Below are 15116 nucleotides of genomic sequence, written 5' to 3' on the forward strand. Positions count from 1 at the left end.
CCTATTTAATCTCTGTAACAATTCAGTAAAATGAGTGTTATTAATCCATTTTGTAGGTCAGGAAACTGAATCTCAACAACTTGCACAAGGACAATTAAAGTAGCAAAATGAGGCAAATCAATTGCTTATCTGAATATTATACATATCCCTGTAAGTGCAAGATAAATTTTGTTATAATATTCTGTTCTGTGGTTGTAACATGATAGATCAACAACCATAACTTCCAAGTAAAAAGGTTATAACATTTAAAAAATGAATATATAATATACGAAGCCACAAGTTCCTAAATGTCTTGGATTCAGGCACCATCAGTGGCTCAATAATTCTTTCCTGACACTCCTAAGACTAAAGAAAGGTCCAACTGCTCCATTTTATTAAGTAATATGTTTCAAACAACTCAGGTAATTTATGTAGTGTCTGAGAGACGTCTCTGTATTTTCCTTGAAATTTTAAAATATCCTGTGTGCCCCTGTGAATTAGCTTCAGCACCCTGGTACCTTAGCACAGTTTGGGAACTACAGTCCATTAGTTTGGGAACTATAGCCCATCTCTAGGGAAAGATACTGTATCTGTAGCTATGTGGCACCTTCAATTTGACACTTTGGGCCAAACTATCAAGCCAACTCTTTTACAACTGTTTCCTACTATATACAGAAAATGGGTTAATTTATTGGATTTTGACTTCCTGTAGTTTTTTAAAATTTCCACATAAAATGTCTTCCTGTCAAAAATTTCTGAAGCATCTATTAGAATTACATGGCTAGAAATTTTACACCCAAACAAAAAGGAGAGAGGCAGAGGACTATAGTCATTAGTAAAAAGAGAAGCACCTATTCCTTTCCTTTCTGCCTATAAAATATGTGCTCTGAAGGAACAGCACTTAACCTGAGTGGGGGGCTGGGGTGTAAGGAAGCTGAGTGTTGTGGAAAGAGAACTGAAAGTTGGGGTCAGAGAAATTGGTATTGACGAAACTCATGACCTTCAATCACCTTATCTCAAAGGTCCCTCTCAAGTCTAAAATGTTGGGCTAGGGGCTTCCCTGGTGGCCCAGTGGTTAAGAATCCGCCTGCCAATGCAGGGGACACGGGTTCAATCCCTGGTCTGGGAAGATCCCACATGCCGCGGAGCAACTAAGCCTGTGTGCCACAACTACCGAGCCTGTGCTCTAGTGCCTGTGAACCACAACTACTGAAGCCCACACACCTAGAGCCCGTGCTTCGCAACAAGAGAAGCCATCGCACACCACAATGAAGAGTAGCCCCTCCCCACCCCGCTCACTGCAACTAGAGAAAGCCCGCATGCAGCAATGAAGATCCAACACAGCCAAAAATGAATAAATAAATACATTAAATAAATAAATCTATAAAAAAAGAATCTGCTGTATAAAAATAAATAAAATAAAATTCAAAAAAAATTTTTTTAAATAAATAAAATGTTGGGCTAAAACCAGCATACATATTCAAATTCATTTTGAATTTTGGTAGATTTTTTTCTATGATGAGTCAGCACAAAACTCTTCCTGCCAACATAAAACTGTTCTGCAGGTGTCAAAGATGTGTACATTTTATTTCAGAAATATCCACCTGGGACTTCCCTGGTGGCACAGTGGTTAAGAATCCACCTGCCAATGCAGGGGACACGGGTTCAATCCCTGGTCCGGGAAGATCCCACATGCTGTGGAGCAGCTAAGCCCGTGCACTACAACTACTGAGCCTGTGCTCTAGAGCCCGTGCTTGGCAACAAGAGAATGAGAAGCCCGCGCACCACAACGAAGAGTAGCCCCTGCTCACCCCAACTAGAGGAAACCCACGCACAGCAACGAAGACCCAATGCAGCCTAAATAAATAAATAAAAATTAAAAAAAAAAATCTACCTGATACAAGCTTTGCAGTTCACAGGTTCAAGTCTTTGGTTAAGAGCTTAGGACTCCACTCAGACTTTCCAGCAGAAGCAAATGGACTGTGTCCTTGGACTCTTCAACCATCCGGAGTATACTTGAACCAACTCATTTGTACATACATTCAGTTTATAATTCAGAATTGGAACTAGCATTTATTTTTAATTTTGGCCTAGCCATGTGGCTTGCGGGATCTCAGTTCCCTAACCAGGGATTGATCCCAGGCCACAGCAGTGAAAGTACCAAATCCTAACCACTAGACCACCAGGGAACTCCCAGGTTTTTAGTTATTTAGTTTTTCAAATTTATTTCAAGGACTTCAATGATTGTCTTCTGATTAAAATGAGCTAGTACCCATAAACATAATTTAAAATTGGGATTTTTAATTACTGCAATATAAAATCTGGGGTGTGTTTAACATGTAGCAACTGAATTGACAATTTTCACAGAACTGGTAAGTTAAAAATACAGATTACTTCATTATTTTTTTTCCCTGAATGTTAAACCAGTGTTTTTACATAACTTTTTTCAAGTTATTATACATATTTAAAGCACTCCATTTAATAATACACCATTATATTTACCTCCTTAGAAGTCTGGAAGTATTTTTAGACTTTAAAAAAGAAGTAAGAAAGGCAATAACTAGATATAGATTCATGAAGAAGTGTGGTTTCATGCTTGATTTCACTAACAGCAAACACCAAAACAGAACTGAAATTCTGATAATATATCAATGTTTGTAAAGTGACCTACATATTCATAGATAAGAGTGGACTACAACATTCTCTAAAGCTTCCTTTCTATCTAGCCAGTTTGCTCTGAAGTCTCTGGCTGTGCTATTAATTTATTCTTATATTGTTTAATGACACGCTTTCTAGCAGTTAAGAGAAATTCCAGCAACTACATTCTGTAGGTCCATTCCACACCGTGTTTCTACCATCATATTTCTTAAAGGGAAAATACCTTTATTTCCAACTAGAAGTTTCTTTTTTGGAAAAGAAGCCTGATGATGGTTGATGGTGATGGTTAGGTTACCCAACTGGTGTTTTTATTTTTTCCCCACTGATAACATTTTAACTTTCATGTGTAGTTTCAAAGATTTTAATTTTATTTATCAAAACACATAGTCTAAACAGAAAAATTTATCATCAATGCTTTCTTGAATGGATTGATGAAAAGCATTTGATACCAAAAAACAGTATACCTTTCATATTTACTTGAAACTCAAATCAAGATGGATTAGTCAGTGTCTCTTTCATTGAGAACTCCGTGATATTACTCAAATTAAAACAAATGACAGCCAGAGCAGTGACCTATGGTTGACAATTACGGGGGGAATAAAATAAGAAGTCCCACTGAAGAGAGAAGAGGGCAAGATTTCTTTCCCTACCTCAATTCCTTTCCTGCAACGTGATTATGGAGGACATAAGTAGCCTGGAGTATTTATCGCTTCCACCCAGCTCCTCATTCAAACTGACAGTGTCAACAAGGGTGGCACTTTCTTTTACTACTGGCTTTTTCTTCGTTTTAGACTTTGGCATGATGCTTATTTCAAGCTTTCCAGCAGCTGTAGAGGCTTTATTCTATTTTACTTCCAGGATACAAAAGAAGTGGTATCACTTATAACTTTAAGCACTGAAGGGATGAATATCAAATGGCTAATACATTAACAACTTTAGGAAGGGAAACATTTCTCCATGCCACGTTACGTTAACACTGAACAAATGTGCTATGCCAGCTCTGTCAAATGGGAGTGAGGCAGAGGTGTTCTTGACCTGTTCCAGGCCCCCAGTTATGCTATTGTTCCTACTCAGTGTGGTTTTCTCTTCAGCACAATATTCGCTAATGGGACTTGTGTCTACAGTTGCTTAAAAAATTCCTTTTTCAAAACCGGAACTAGTCTATATGTACATATTGCAGGTGCAGTCTGAGGTAACTGATGATTTTTAAAGGCGTCATTTTTGTTCCATTTTAGTAACCGAGGCTATGAAAAACACATTGGCAACATACATTTAATGTGAATAGTAATTCCTCAGGTAAAGGGAAACAAAAAAATCTTTTATAATTAAAAACTCAGAAATCAATGTAGCAATAGAATTTAAAATTCTCTTCTTAAAATTTAAATTATTTTTAGAATTTAAATATTTAGGATATAAATATAGTCCTTAGTTATACAAAGAAGTTGGTGTTTCTGGACGAATCAATCTACAGAGACAGTGTTATGCAACAAGTAATATTAAATAAATACATGAAGGATCCAGAGTGGGAACGCCATCTTAAAACACACGAAAGCTAAGTCAAGAGAAAGATGTGCAAAAGCCATGTTTAAAACTGCAAAGAGCAAAGTGCTTACAAGTATGGATTTTTATACTCTTCAGTTCAGTTCACTTTTACCTAGACTCCATGGTTGCAACCTACTCACTCATATGGCTTTAAAATATTACATCCCATTTCTTCATTGCTGTATAAAGAGAGTTTAAAAACTAGGAATAAATGTTAAATATGAAAATTCAAAACATCATTTAACAGGAAGCAGATTTGATTCCTAGTAATGTTCAGAAGAATTTCTCAAATGCAATAAGTGTTGAAGCATAGCAAGATGCTAATGTGACAATTTATTAACATATAAATGAACCAAAGTCTACTGGTATTTACAAAATAATATTCTATATAAATATCTAAAATGATAATACTTTGCTAATTGTTTTCAATGGTATTCTACTTTGATCAATGAAAATATTTCAATTATTAGATTGTTTCCAAAACTCACAGTGTATAATTTTGATTTTCCTTAAAAAAGTCATAAAATCACAGGCAAGTGAAGTTGATAAGCAATATAAACAGTTATCTCAATATAACCCATCACTTAGTGTAAAAATGCCCTTGTGTTGTTTGTAATGAATGCTCAATCATTTATTTATTCATTCAACAAATAGTTGAAATTGTACTAAAAGTGTAGATATAACAATACGTGAGACAGAATGAGCACTGGCCCTCATAGAGTTTACAATTAAAGTGAAAGGAAATACACAGGATCCAAAGGAACCTGGAGAAAGGGATCTTACTAGATTAGGCCAGCTTTCCCTGTCTGAGCTGGAAGAGGTTCAGAAAACCAAGGAGAGTGAACACAAACAATTCAAGTCCAAAGTCAAGAAACAGTATGGTTCGGTCTAAGAACTAAAAGAAGCCTCATGAGAAATTAGGCTGTAAATGTAGGGAGGAGACGGATAATGGAAGGCCAACTGATTCACATTAGGAGACTTGGGTTTATCTTAAAGGGCAATGGAAAGCTATTAAAATGCATGTTCCTGTCTTACCTACATAAAAATAAATTGAACCCGAAAATTATATTCATAATTTAAGAATACACTGGAAATGAAAGTTATGAAACAAAATTATAAAAAGCAAATATTGGCTTCAGAAGCATAGAAATAATCTAAGCTCTTGAATACAACATAAATCCTTTTCTACACTTTCTGTGTGTTTCCTCTTTAAAATAAAAATGCTATATGGGTGATCTCATTTCTTGGTGTGGCAGGAATATTAAATTGCCTAAAGCCATGCCCTCCACGCACACCCAAGTGAAAAATCAGTGGTACTTACTACATCCAGCCTTATAGCTGAAGCCTGGAGGAAGGAGGAATCCTTGCTGGGCAGCTGCAGCCAGTGTCCGTTGATCGGGAGGGAATACAGGAATCATTAATGGCGGCAGTTGACCTTGAACCTGCTGAACGTATTAGAGTGAATCAAAGAGAAGAAGTTTTGATACTCCATGCTTCCCATCCTCCCACCCTTATGATATAAGAAAAAAATTATTCAATTCAATATACTGGCACACAAGCCTGCTAGAACCCTGGATGTGAGGCTATGTCTTAGGACTACTTTAGACAGGAGAATCAGAATACTGAATACTTTAACTGGAAGGTGTTATCAAGTTCACTTTCTAACCTGGTGAATAATTTCCCTACATGATGATATCCTTTACAGTGATGAAGCATCAATACTTCACACTACAAGTCTTTTCTTACTGCATTAATTTAATGATTAAAAAAGTATCCCTTAGGTTGAACTAAAATCTCCTTCTGTAAATCCCACCTGTTAGGACTAATTCTACCTTCTAAAACAAAATTAAACTGGTACCATTTTATATATGAACAGCTCTTCATTACTTGAAGATAATTCTCATGTTCATGCATAATACTAAGGTGTTTTTTTTAAGTTCTTGAATAAAAGAGCTGAAAGAAAGCTTAGAGAGTAATAAAAACTTTCCCCATTCTTTACAGAAGAGGTAACCGAGGCCGAAATAAAACTGACTTGTCTGTGGCCATGGAATGGGGGAGTCAAAACTACATCTATGATCTAGTCCCTTGGATCTTTTGAATTCATCTATCCTTTTTGAGGCAATTGAACCACTCGTCAAACCACACGGCCTCTCTTTCGGTTGCCATCTTTAGAATACACCTTAATTTTCTGCTGTCACTCTCAGGATGTAGGGTTCATATCAGTAAATAAATAATCTAATACAATGGAATCGCTATTTTCTTTTAATTGAACAGTAATTTCTAGAAATATAAACTGATGCAGTCATTTCTGCAGCTTTGTCACATTGTTACTAATGCAGAGGTTGTCATTTACTAAAATACCTAGGATTTTTTCCAAATATTTAAGCAAGATTTCTCTGGTGGACATGGTTATTGGTTAGTGTTTGTCAGAGAACATACGAATGAGAATTTAGGATCATGCTGAAGATCACATCTGACACTTTATTCTCCTTTACTATTTCTTCCTCACATTAAGTCAGTTATTTGGAAAATAAACAAATAAATATTTCATGAACACATACTGTGTATAAGAAAATGAGCTAGGTAGTACAGACATAATAGTAAACAAAACAAACAAGATCTTATGCCCATGGAGCTTACATTACAGTGGGGATAATGGTTAAAAGTAAAACAAACACATGTACAAAACAAACAAACAAACAAACAAAAAATTCAGTCGCTAACCTTAACAGCAACTCTGAGATAGCTCCGGACTTGTTTTCCCTTTCTCTCACTGGCATTCACATTCTTAGACACATGATTCTGATAATTCTCATAATTTCTCACTTTAAAGGTCCACCTTCACTTTCTCCACCGTTTCATCTTTCATAGTAAACCTCTGAGGTGTTTCTGAGATTTTGGTGTGTGTGTGTGTGTGTGTGTGTGCATGCGTGCGCACGCGTGCGTGTTGAGGGGGCAGAGGAGGGGATGAGAGAGAGAGAGAAGGAGGAAGGGTGAGGGGAGAGAAAGAGAGACAGAGAGACAGCCAGGCAAACAGAGAAACAAGCACTGTAAGAATGAGGAATCTGTTTTCAGAAATGACTCCAAATTGCAAAGTATTTCTTTTAACCAAAAGGATTTTAAACCTATCACTGCCACCAGAGTGAAACCAAAAGTGAACAACACAACCAGGAAAACAAAAAGAGAATGTTTTAAGGTTAGAACTTATAAGGTTAAGCTTATATCACTACAGCCCACATTTTCTGAACATACTGGAGAAAAGATAAACTTTATGTAGACACCAATGGAAAACAATTGACTGAAGTCTCAAAAATTAGAAAGTGCATATCGAGCAAGTATGTAGGAAAAAGTGGCCTGAAACAAGAGGGAGATGTTTGAAGGCAAAACAGCATGGGCGCTAGTTCTGTGTAAGAAGAGGACGCTGACCAGAATAACAAGCAAACCAAGAAACAACAAACTAGCCACGCTGGTTAAGGGTTATCACTAGCTACTATGTATCCTTTACATTTCATCATAAGTTATTATATTTTATATAGTACATCTCCTCCTTTCTAAGACACCATTGGTTATACAATGTGTAAGATGGTTATAAATTTAATAAGAGCACTTTAGAGGGAAGAAGAAAGGAATTTCAAATGAAACACATACAAGGGTTGTAAGAGTCATCCAAACTTCAGAGACCTTAAAATTTGGGAAAAATAACTTCTACAATTGCAGAAACAATAGCTTCTTATTTTAGTGCAGTAGTTCTTAAACTTGAAGCTATATTTTAGAATCACCTGGCAAGCTCTGAAAAACTCCCAATGCCCAGACTGTTTCCTAGACAACAGGGGTGAATTAAATCTGAATCAACAGGGGTGGGACCCAGCCATCAGCATTCTTTAACGTTCCCCTGATGGTTCCAATGTGCATCCAGGTTTGAGAAGAGCTGTCTTAAAGAATGCTGAAGTCACTGTCAACAAATCTTTTTGTCTTCTTCATATTTTGCCTTGAGTTACAAAGGACTTTCAGGTATATAAGTAGTTGAAGGGAGACTCTGCCTATTACAGGGCATTAAACTATATTCCCATAGAGTTCCTTCTAAATGAGTCTTGTATCTGTATTTCACCTGCTCCTCTTCTGAAAAGCTTTTGATGGTTGCTTTTACTTAGAGAATAATGACCCAATCCCTTCACATGGTATTCAGGATTCTTCACAATTTGTTCCTAGTTCATCTTTCCAGGTATTTCTGCTGCCCTTCTTCAGATATTCTGTACTTCTGCCTCAATGGGTCATGAAGGGTTCCTTGCATACTAGGTGTTTTTCCACGCTTGAACAGGCTCAAAAGTATCTTCTCCTCTGTTTTTAGTAATTTCTCTTTTTCTTTTCTTCTTGGCGAAATTCTACTTATTTTTCAAAGGCTTCTGAGACCCACACAATGTCTTGGCCTGTGAACCACTTCTTTCTTATGGTGCCAATTTTCAGGCAGAAAGAACTGTTACTTCTTTAACCTCATAAAGCTAACACAATACTTACTGTATTGAATAATAGTTACTTGTATAAGTTGAGCCTCCCTTATGACCTATGAACTTATTTAGGAAAGAGGCTGTAACTTATTTATTATTGTAACTCTAGAGCTTACAGCAGCAGCCGAAATTATTATATGAATTGATAATTCATAAATAAAGAAGAACAATGTATTATATAGTCCTGTCTGTAATTACTTCTTCGTGCCCCACCTCCAAATGTCCACAAAAGGCCTGTGGAAAACGAAGTTCTTTAATGACCAGGAAGGAATTCAATTTCACTGAAGAAAAATGGCAGCATGAAATACCAGCTGCTTTGTGCTCCTATTCTTAATGTATAGATAAAAGGTCATATACATCATGATAAATCCATGATTCTTAGAATTATGCATGCATGAAGAAATAGAAAAGTAATACAGAGATACTGGAAATTTATTACATACTTCTGTAATGGACAGATATGCCTGCCTATCATGTTCTAATAACATGATGTTTTAATTATAAAAACTTTGCTTTTACAGTACTCTATCATTACTATTTTCTTTTTTCAAACATTTCCCAGCTTTATTTACATTTATTTTTCCACGATAATTTTAGGACTTGGAATTTCTCTTTGAATTCATTAACCTAATGGCTTGATGGCCAATAACAGGTCATATCTTTTATTCAAATCTTCTTTTGCTTGATATACTTATTGTAGTTTTCTTGGTAATTTTATTTGTAAGGTTTTTAAAAAATACTTTTCTTGCTGTCGTAAAGCTAATGTGTTCTTGTTATATTGTTTAACTGGTTGTTGCATGTACATAAGTCTATCTACTTGTGTGTGACAGCTTTTACCCAGGTAATTCATTCATACTCTAATAATTTATAATAATTTTTCAGGTAAAAAATTTAGTATTTTAAGAATAAATTGCAAAAAATTCTGGGGCTTTAAAAAAATCTGTGTATTTTATTATGATTATTAAAAAACATTTAGCTTTAGTTATTAAAAAAATTTTTTTTAAATTTATTTTTGGCTGAATTAGGTCTGTTGCTGCACACAGGTCTTCTTTAGTTGCGTTGAGCAGGGACTACTCTTTGTTGCAGTGCATGGGCTTCTTATTGCGGTGGCTTCTCTTGTTGCGGAGCACAGGCTCTAGACACATGGGCTTCAGTGGTTGTGGCACATGGGCTCAGTAGCTGTGGCACATGGGCTTAGTTACTCTGCAGCATGTGGGATCTTCACGGACCAGGGCTTGAACCCATGTCCCCCGCATTGGCAGGTGGATTCTCAACCACTGCGCCACCAGGGAAGCCCCTGCTTTAGTACTGTAACTTGTTTTAGTGTCTGAATTTTCCAAGATCCACAAATGTAGAATTACACTTTTAAGGCTGAGAGAGCCTAGAGATTATCTGGCATAACACAATCATTGTGCTGATAAAGAAATGAGACTTAGCTTGGCCGTATAAATTGTTCAAGATCCCACATTTAGGTAAGAGCAAAGTTAACACTGAAACTACATCTCCTAACAATCTAGTACTCTTTTCCAACACTTGGGAAAAATTGGGGGTGGGGAGCACGAGGAATTACAAGGGAGAGGAAGAACTAAAATGAAAAATAAGCCTAATTTCACAGTCCCAATGATGTGTTTATTTTAGAATAGCATAAGAAAAATTACAGAGCATTGTAGTAAATTCAGAATAAAGTAAACAGTAAAATATATATAAAATGTGTGGTTAATTCATCTATGCAACTAAAAACACATTTCAAAACAGTTGATCCTCATTATTTGCAGATTCTGTATTTGCCAATTTGCCTACTCAATAAGATTTACTTGTATCCTTCCCAAATTTACTTGTACTAGAGCTTTTGTGGTCACTCACAGACCTGTGCAAAGTAGCAAGAAATTTTGGTGATTTTTGCTGTTTAAAATGCACATAGAATCAATAATAAATATTAATAAGGTGTCTTTAAACAGAAACACACATAAAACAAGGCTATGTGTTGATCAGTTGATGAAAATAGTGTGACCAAAGGCTCTCAGGAACCTAACTTTGTGTTTCCTCCAGGAGCAAAATCGTTCAGTATTTGATAATTCAGTGTTCATGTCAACTTTATAGGACATAACTAGCACAAATAATGAGCACCAGCTGTATTCCTGCTGTATCTTAAGTAATTTTTAGTTCCTCGATGCTGAAAATTAGCCCCCCTTTGGGAGAAAAGGACGTATCACATCAAAACAGTATAATGTTTCCTGGATAAATTCTAAAACAAATTTGTTATAATGTTAGTATTTCATTCTCATATTTGCCAGTTTTGACCATTTCCAAATCCTATTCACTGTTAACTTCACTTATTTTCTTTTACTTAATGGATGAATTCCCTTAAAGCTCCTAATTAAGGTTTAAAATGTGTGACATTTGTAATTAAGTTTGAACAAAATACTTTTGTCACAAAATTTTGGTCTTTTTAATGGGGGGGCATGTTATTCACAAGTTTGAATAACTCACAACAAATTTAAGATGCTACTTCCTACACTTTTTAAACTTTAAGATAGAATATTATGTTTTAACACTTTTCATAATTCTACCACATAGATAGTGCATGTAATCTTGCCCTCTAAAATTTTATGAATCCAACACAATCACATTATCACACTTGTAAAAGAACAAGTAAATACTTATCAATTATTCATAGTTAAATATTTTATACTTTATGTAAATATTCTATTCAAAACCCTTCAGTGGTTCCCTGAAACTATTTAATATATCAAGTAGATATTTAAGATTATTAATTTAGCTTCCAGTCCCATGGGTCTGTTTATTATTCATTCAATCAACATTTTTACTAACTAGAATGTATACTTTTTTGGTACCCAGGAATACAAAGATGAATTCACGTACAATGCCTGCTCTCCAGAAGCTCTAAGTTTGGTCGGACAAATGGATAGATAATTAGAATACACTGCCATTAGTTCAACAATAGACACTTGTATGGGATACTATGGAAGCACAAATGAGAGACTCCTAACACAGCCAGAAGAAGTCAAGGCAGGCCTTATAGAGATAGGTCCAGCAGGTGTAGGGTCTGAATGGATAAGTAGGAGTTAGCCAGGCAAAGAGGTGGGAGTGTGAAAAAAGAATTCCAAGCAGATGGGAGAAAAAATGAGCAAATTATCAGGGACAAGAAAAAAATATCATGTGAGGGGGAAACCACCAAGCAGTGTAGAACGGCAAAAAATGTAAGTGAGAACCAGTGTTAGAAAGTCTGCCTGAATCAGTCTGTGTTTCACTGTAAGACACTTGAGATTCCCCCTGTAGGCTCTGGGGACCATTTAAGTAGGTTAGGTGGTATACTCTGGTGGGCACAGGGAGAAAAGATTTGAGAGGCAAAGCATGGAGACTAGGTACATGTTGATGTTGGGGGAGGCTATAAATGTGTGGGTATATGAGAAATCTCTGTACCTAAAGAAAAAGAAACTATATATGTAAGAAAAGGAGAAGAGGACAGAGTCATGATAACTTTCAGGTGTCTAGTTTATATAACTATTTATACTGGTATGAAACAACAACAAAAAAACATACAGGGGTAGTGACAGATTTCATGGAAGGATATGAATATGGTTCTGAACACATGTGTTTGAGGTACCTAAATAATGTTCCATTGGAGATACCTTACTAGCAGACAGATACTGCAGTCTGAAGCTAGTGAAGAGATTTTTAGAGGCTATGGTTTGGGGGATCACTTGTTGATGAGAGTGAACTAGATAATCTAAAGAGGGTTTGAAGGATAAAGAGAAGACAGCTTACAATCATCTGGGTCGCAACAATAATTCAACAAAGGGCAGAGGAAGAGGAGTTTTAAGAGCAGAGAGGTAAGATAAGAATAAAGAAAATCTTGAGTACAGTATCACAAAAACCAATGGAATATCAAGGTTGAGGTAGTGCCTAACAGTGAAAAGTGTAGCAGAAAGAGTATTTTAGAGACAAAAATAATATCTTCTGGAATAGTTTATTAGAAGATGGTGATGAATCTAACAACAACAAATCCACTAGAATGGATATTCTGAAAGGTTGAGCGTATTCCAAAAGGCTGAGCACTGAATGACAGGCAAGAAAAAGGGGATGGCAAATGTAGAAGATTCTTCAGAGAAGGCTGGGTGAGGCATTAGGAGAGACATTTGATGGCACCTGCGTAGGGATGCACAGATTTTATTTAAGTAGCAGAGTTTTAGGTAGCAGCACATTTACTGGCTGGAAGGAGCAAATGGAAATTGAGAATTTGAAATGTAGGAAAGAGCAATTAACTGGTGGACCAAAATTGCAGAGGAGGCTGAAAGGCAAGGCGGAGGTGTGGGGATTCGCTTCGACTGGGGATGACATCTCATTCTCTGGGACCTGACGAATGAAGCTATACAAGTGGCTATAAGCCGATAATGTTCTACCAGTAAGGAAATGAGAAGGTAAGGAAAATCAGTTCCGATGGAAGAAATTTTCTCAATGTTGACGGTAAAATCATATGCTGAAAATGAGAGATGCTGGGGTTGAGTAAGGGAGTTCAGCAAAGGTACGTAAGTTTTGGATGGTTACTGTGAGAAATGAAAAAGAAAGTAACCACAGACGATTAAAAGGGGTGATGGAAAAGTCTAAGGCCTGAGAAGAGACCACATGAATTATGATGCTGTCAGTCTTCCCTTTTCTGTGACTTTTCTGAGTCTCTGGTCACAGATTGGGGAAAGTCAGGGAATTAGGGGGGCTTCAGCAAGGATAGGTTATGAGGAAATCAAAGTTGCTTTTGAACGACAATGGGCTTTAGACTTTACCCCAGGAAGAGAGGTCTGGAAGGCATTACTTGACTGGGAAAAATACAGGAATCAGAAAAGTAGAGGGACTACTTCGTGATACCAAGGAGCAGTTTGTGTGACAGCTCAAAAAACAGGAAGTTATGGTAGAAGACCTGTTTAAACTACATACACAAATCTTAAAATGAAAGGCAGCTATATGATTTAAGTCAGCACGATTACAAATAAAATGTAAAATCTGAAACTTTTCAAATGTTCCTCAAGAATTTAGTCCGATGAGTACCATAGTATTCAAGCACACATGGTATTTAGGGATCAAGTCACCTCCAACTGAAATTCAGCCACCTTTGGTGGGAAGCATAGCAGCTGTTTAGAAGCACACGGAGACACTATACAGCAGTTTTTGAGAAAATGGAAAATATAATATTCCAAATGAGATTACAAGAGGGGTTTAGGTAGGCAGGATATAATTACCCAAACTGGAGTAACCAGGATAACAAAGCTGACTTTCCACCATTAGCAAGAAGAGGCGTGGGATCGTCAATGACCACTAATAGTCTGTGTTTTCTCATCTCACATAATAGAAAGTCGATTTGTAAGCTTATCCTACCCAATGCAATGGTATTTAGAAAATGAAAAAAAAAAAAAACCCTACACTAAAATTTAGAATAAAGGAGCCAATTTATCTTCCAATTAATCTACTTGGAAGACTAAAGACAATCTCATTGAGTGATACAGAAACATAAAAACACTGCTCAAATTGCAATCCCTGCCTCTCACTTGCCAACAGTCACACTGAAGTTGTATCACCTCTAATTTCATTTGATTCAAGACAAAGACAAAGTAGTCATATTCTTTTAGAACAAAAATGAACAGCCATGTGGATTTTTTTACATAGTAGTCTTCTTCGGCAAAAAGCCACAGAACTTTTTTTAAAAATCGTTTCCAAGGATGAAAATGACTTTGCCAAGCAAAGTGGCTTCAAAACAGGCCTCAAAAATACTAATAGAAAGACAGATGGTTCTACTAAGAGCTTGGCTGCCAAAAAAAAAAAAAAAGTAGAGAAAAAAAGAGTGATGCTATTGAAGCTGACTGCAAAGTTATCTGATGACTACAAATACTTTTGTCCCAATGCAAGTGCTAACTCTGCCTCTAGGGCTGATACAGCCAAAATACTGACTTCCCCACATCCGATCCCCCTATATCCCCACCCCTCCTAAATAAAACCTGTCAGTGCCAAGCCCCACAAAACAGCACAAGCATGCACTTGATTCTGACTGACTGTTCTGCAGAAGCAAAATATTGCATTGAAGAACTCTTATTTAGAAACAGACCCACAAGGAAAATTGCTTTTCTTTTCAAAACTGCCTGTCACATTTTCTTTTTCTAATTCCCCTTTTCCTCCTCCTCCCTGTCACCAAAAGGCCCCTGGGACCTATGAGTTTAGATGATACAAACTCAATTTGTATAAAGAACGCAAGAAGCAGCACCACAGAGAGGTGGGGATAGTTTGCAAGGATAGAGAAATAATCCAGTCAAGACACAGTGCAATTTTCTTTGCAAACTACTACTACAATAATACCTCCACTTTATTTCCTTCAGGGCAACTGTCATTTCTTTTTAACCAGATTGCTACTAGATATAATAAAAA

At 36.5% G+C, this 15116-nt stretch overlaps 1 protein-coding gene across 11 annotated transcripts in view; it reads right to left on the minus strand.

The window, feature by feature from the left end:
• The window catches only part of SOX5 (SRY-box transcription factor 5), a 997502-nt gene that overhangs the window by 129964 nt on the left and 852422 nt on the right, over positions 1-15116 (minus strand). For 8 of the 11 annotated variants that reach the window (XM_089919966.1, XM_089919964.1, XM_089919967.1 and 5 more), the window contains one exon: positions 5501-5624. In XM_089919966.1, the coding sequence (XP_089776092.1) occupies positions 5501-5624 (124 nt within the window). The remainder of the gene's footprint in view (positions 1-5500; positions 5625-15116) is intronic. The other 3 variants (XM_089919968.1, XM_089919970.1, XM_089919971.1) reach the window with 1 other exon arrangement.

This window comes from Delphinapterus leucas, chromosome 11, assembly GCF_059928025.1.
Source record: "Delphinapterus leucas isolate spDelLeu-1000000601 "Yukka" chromosome 11, BTC_Dleu_Yukka2, whole genome shotgun sequence".
Lineage (NCBI taxonomy): Eukaryota > Metazoa > Chordata > Mammalia > Artiodactyla > Monodontidae > Delphinapterus > Delphinapterus leucas.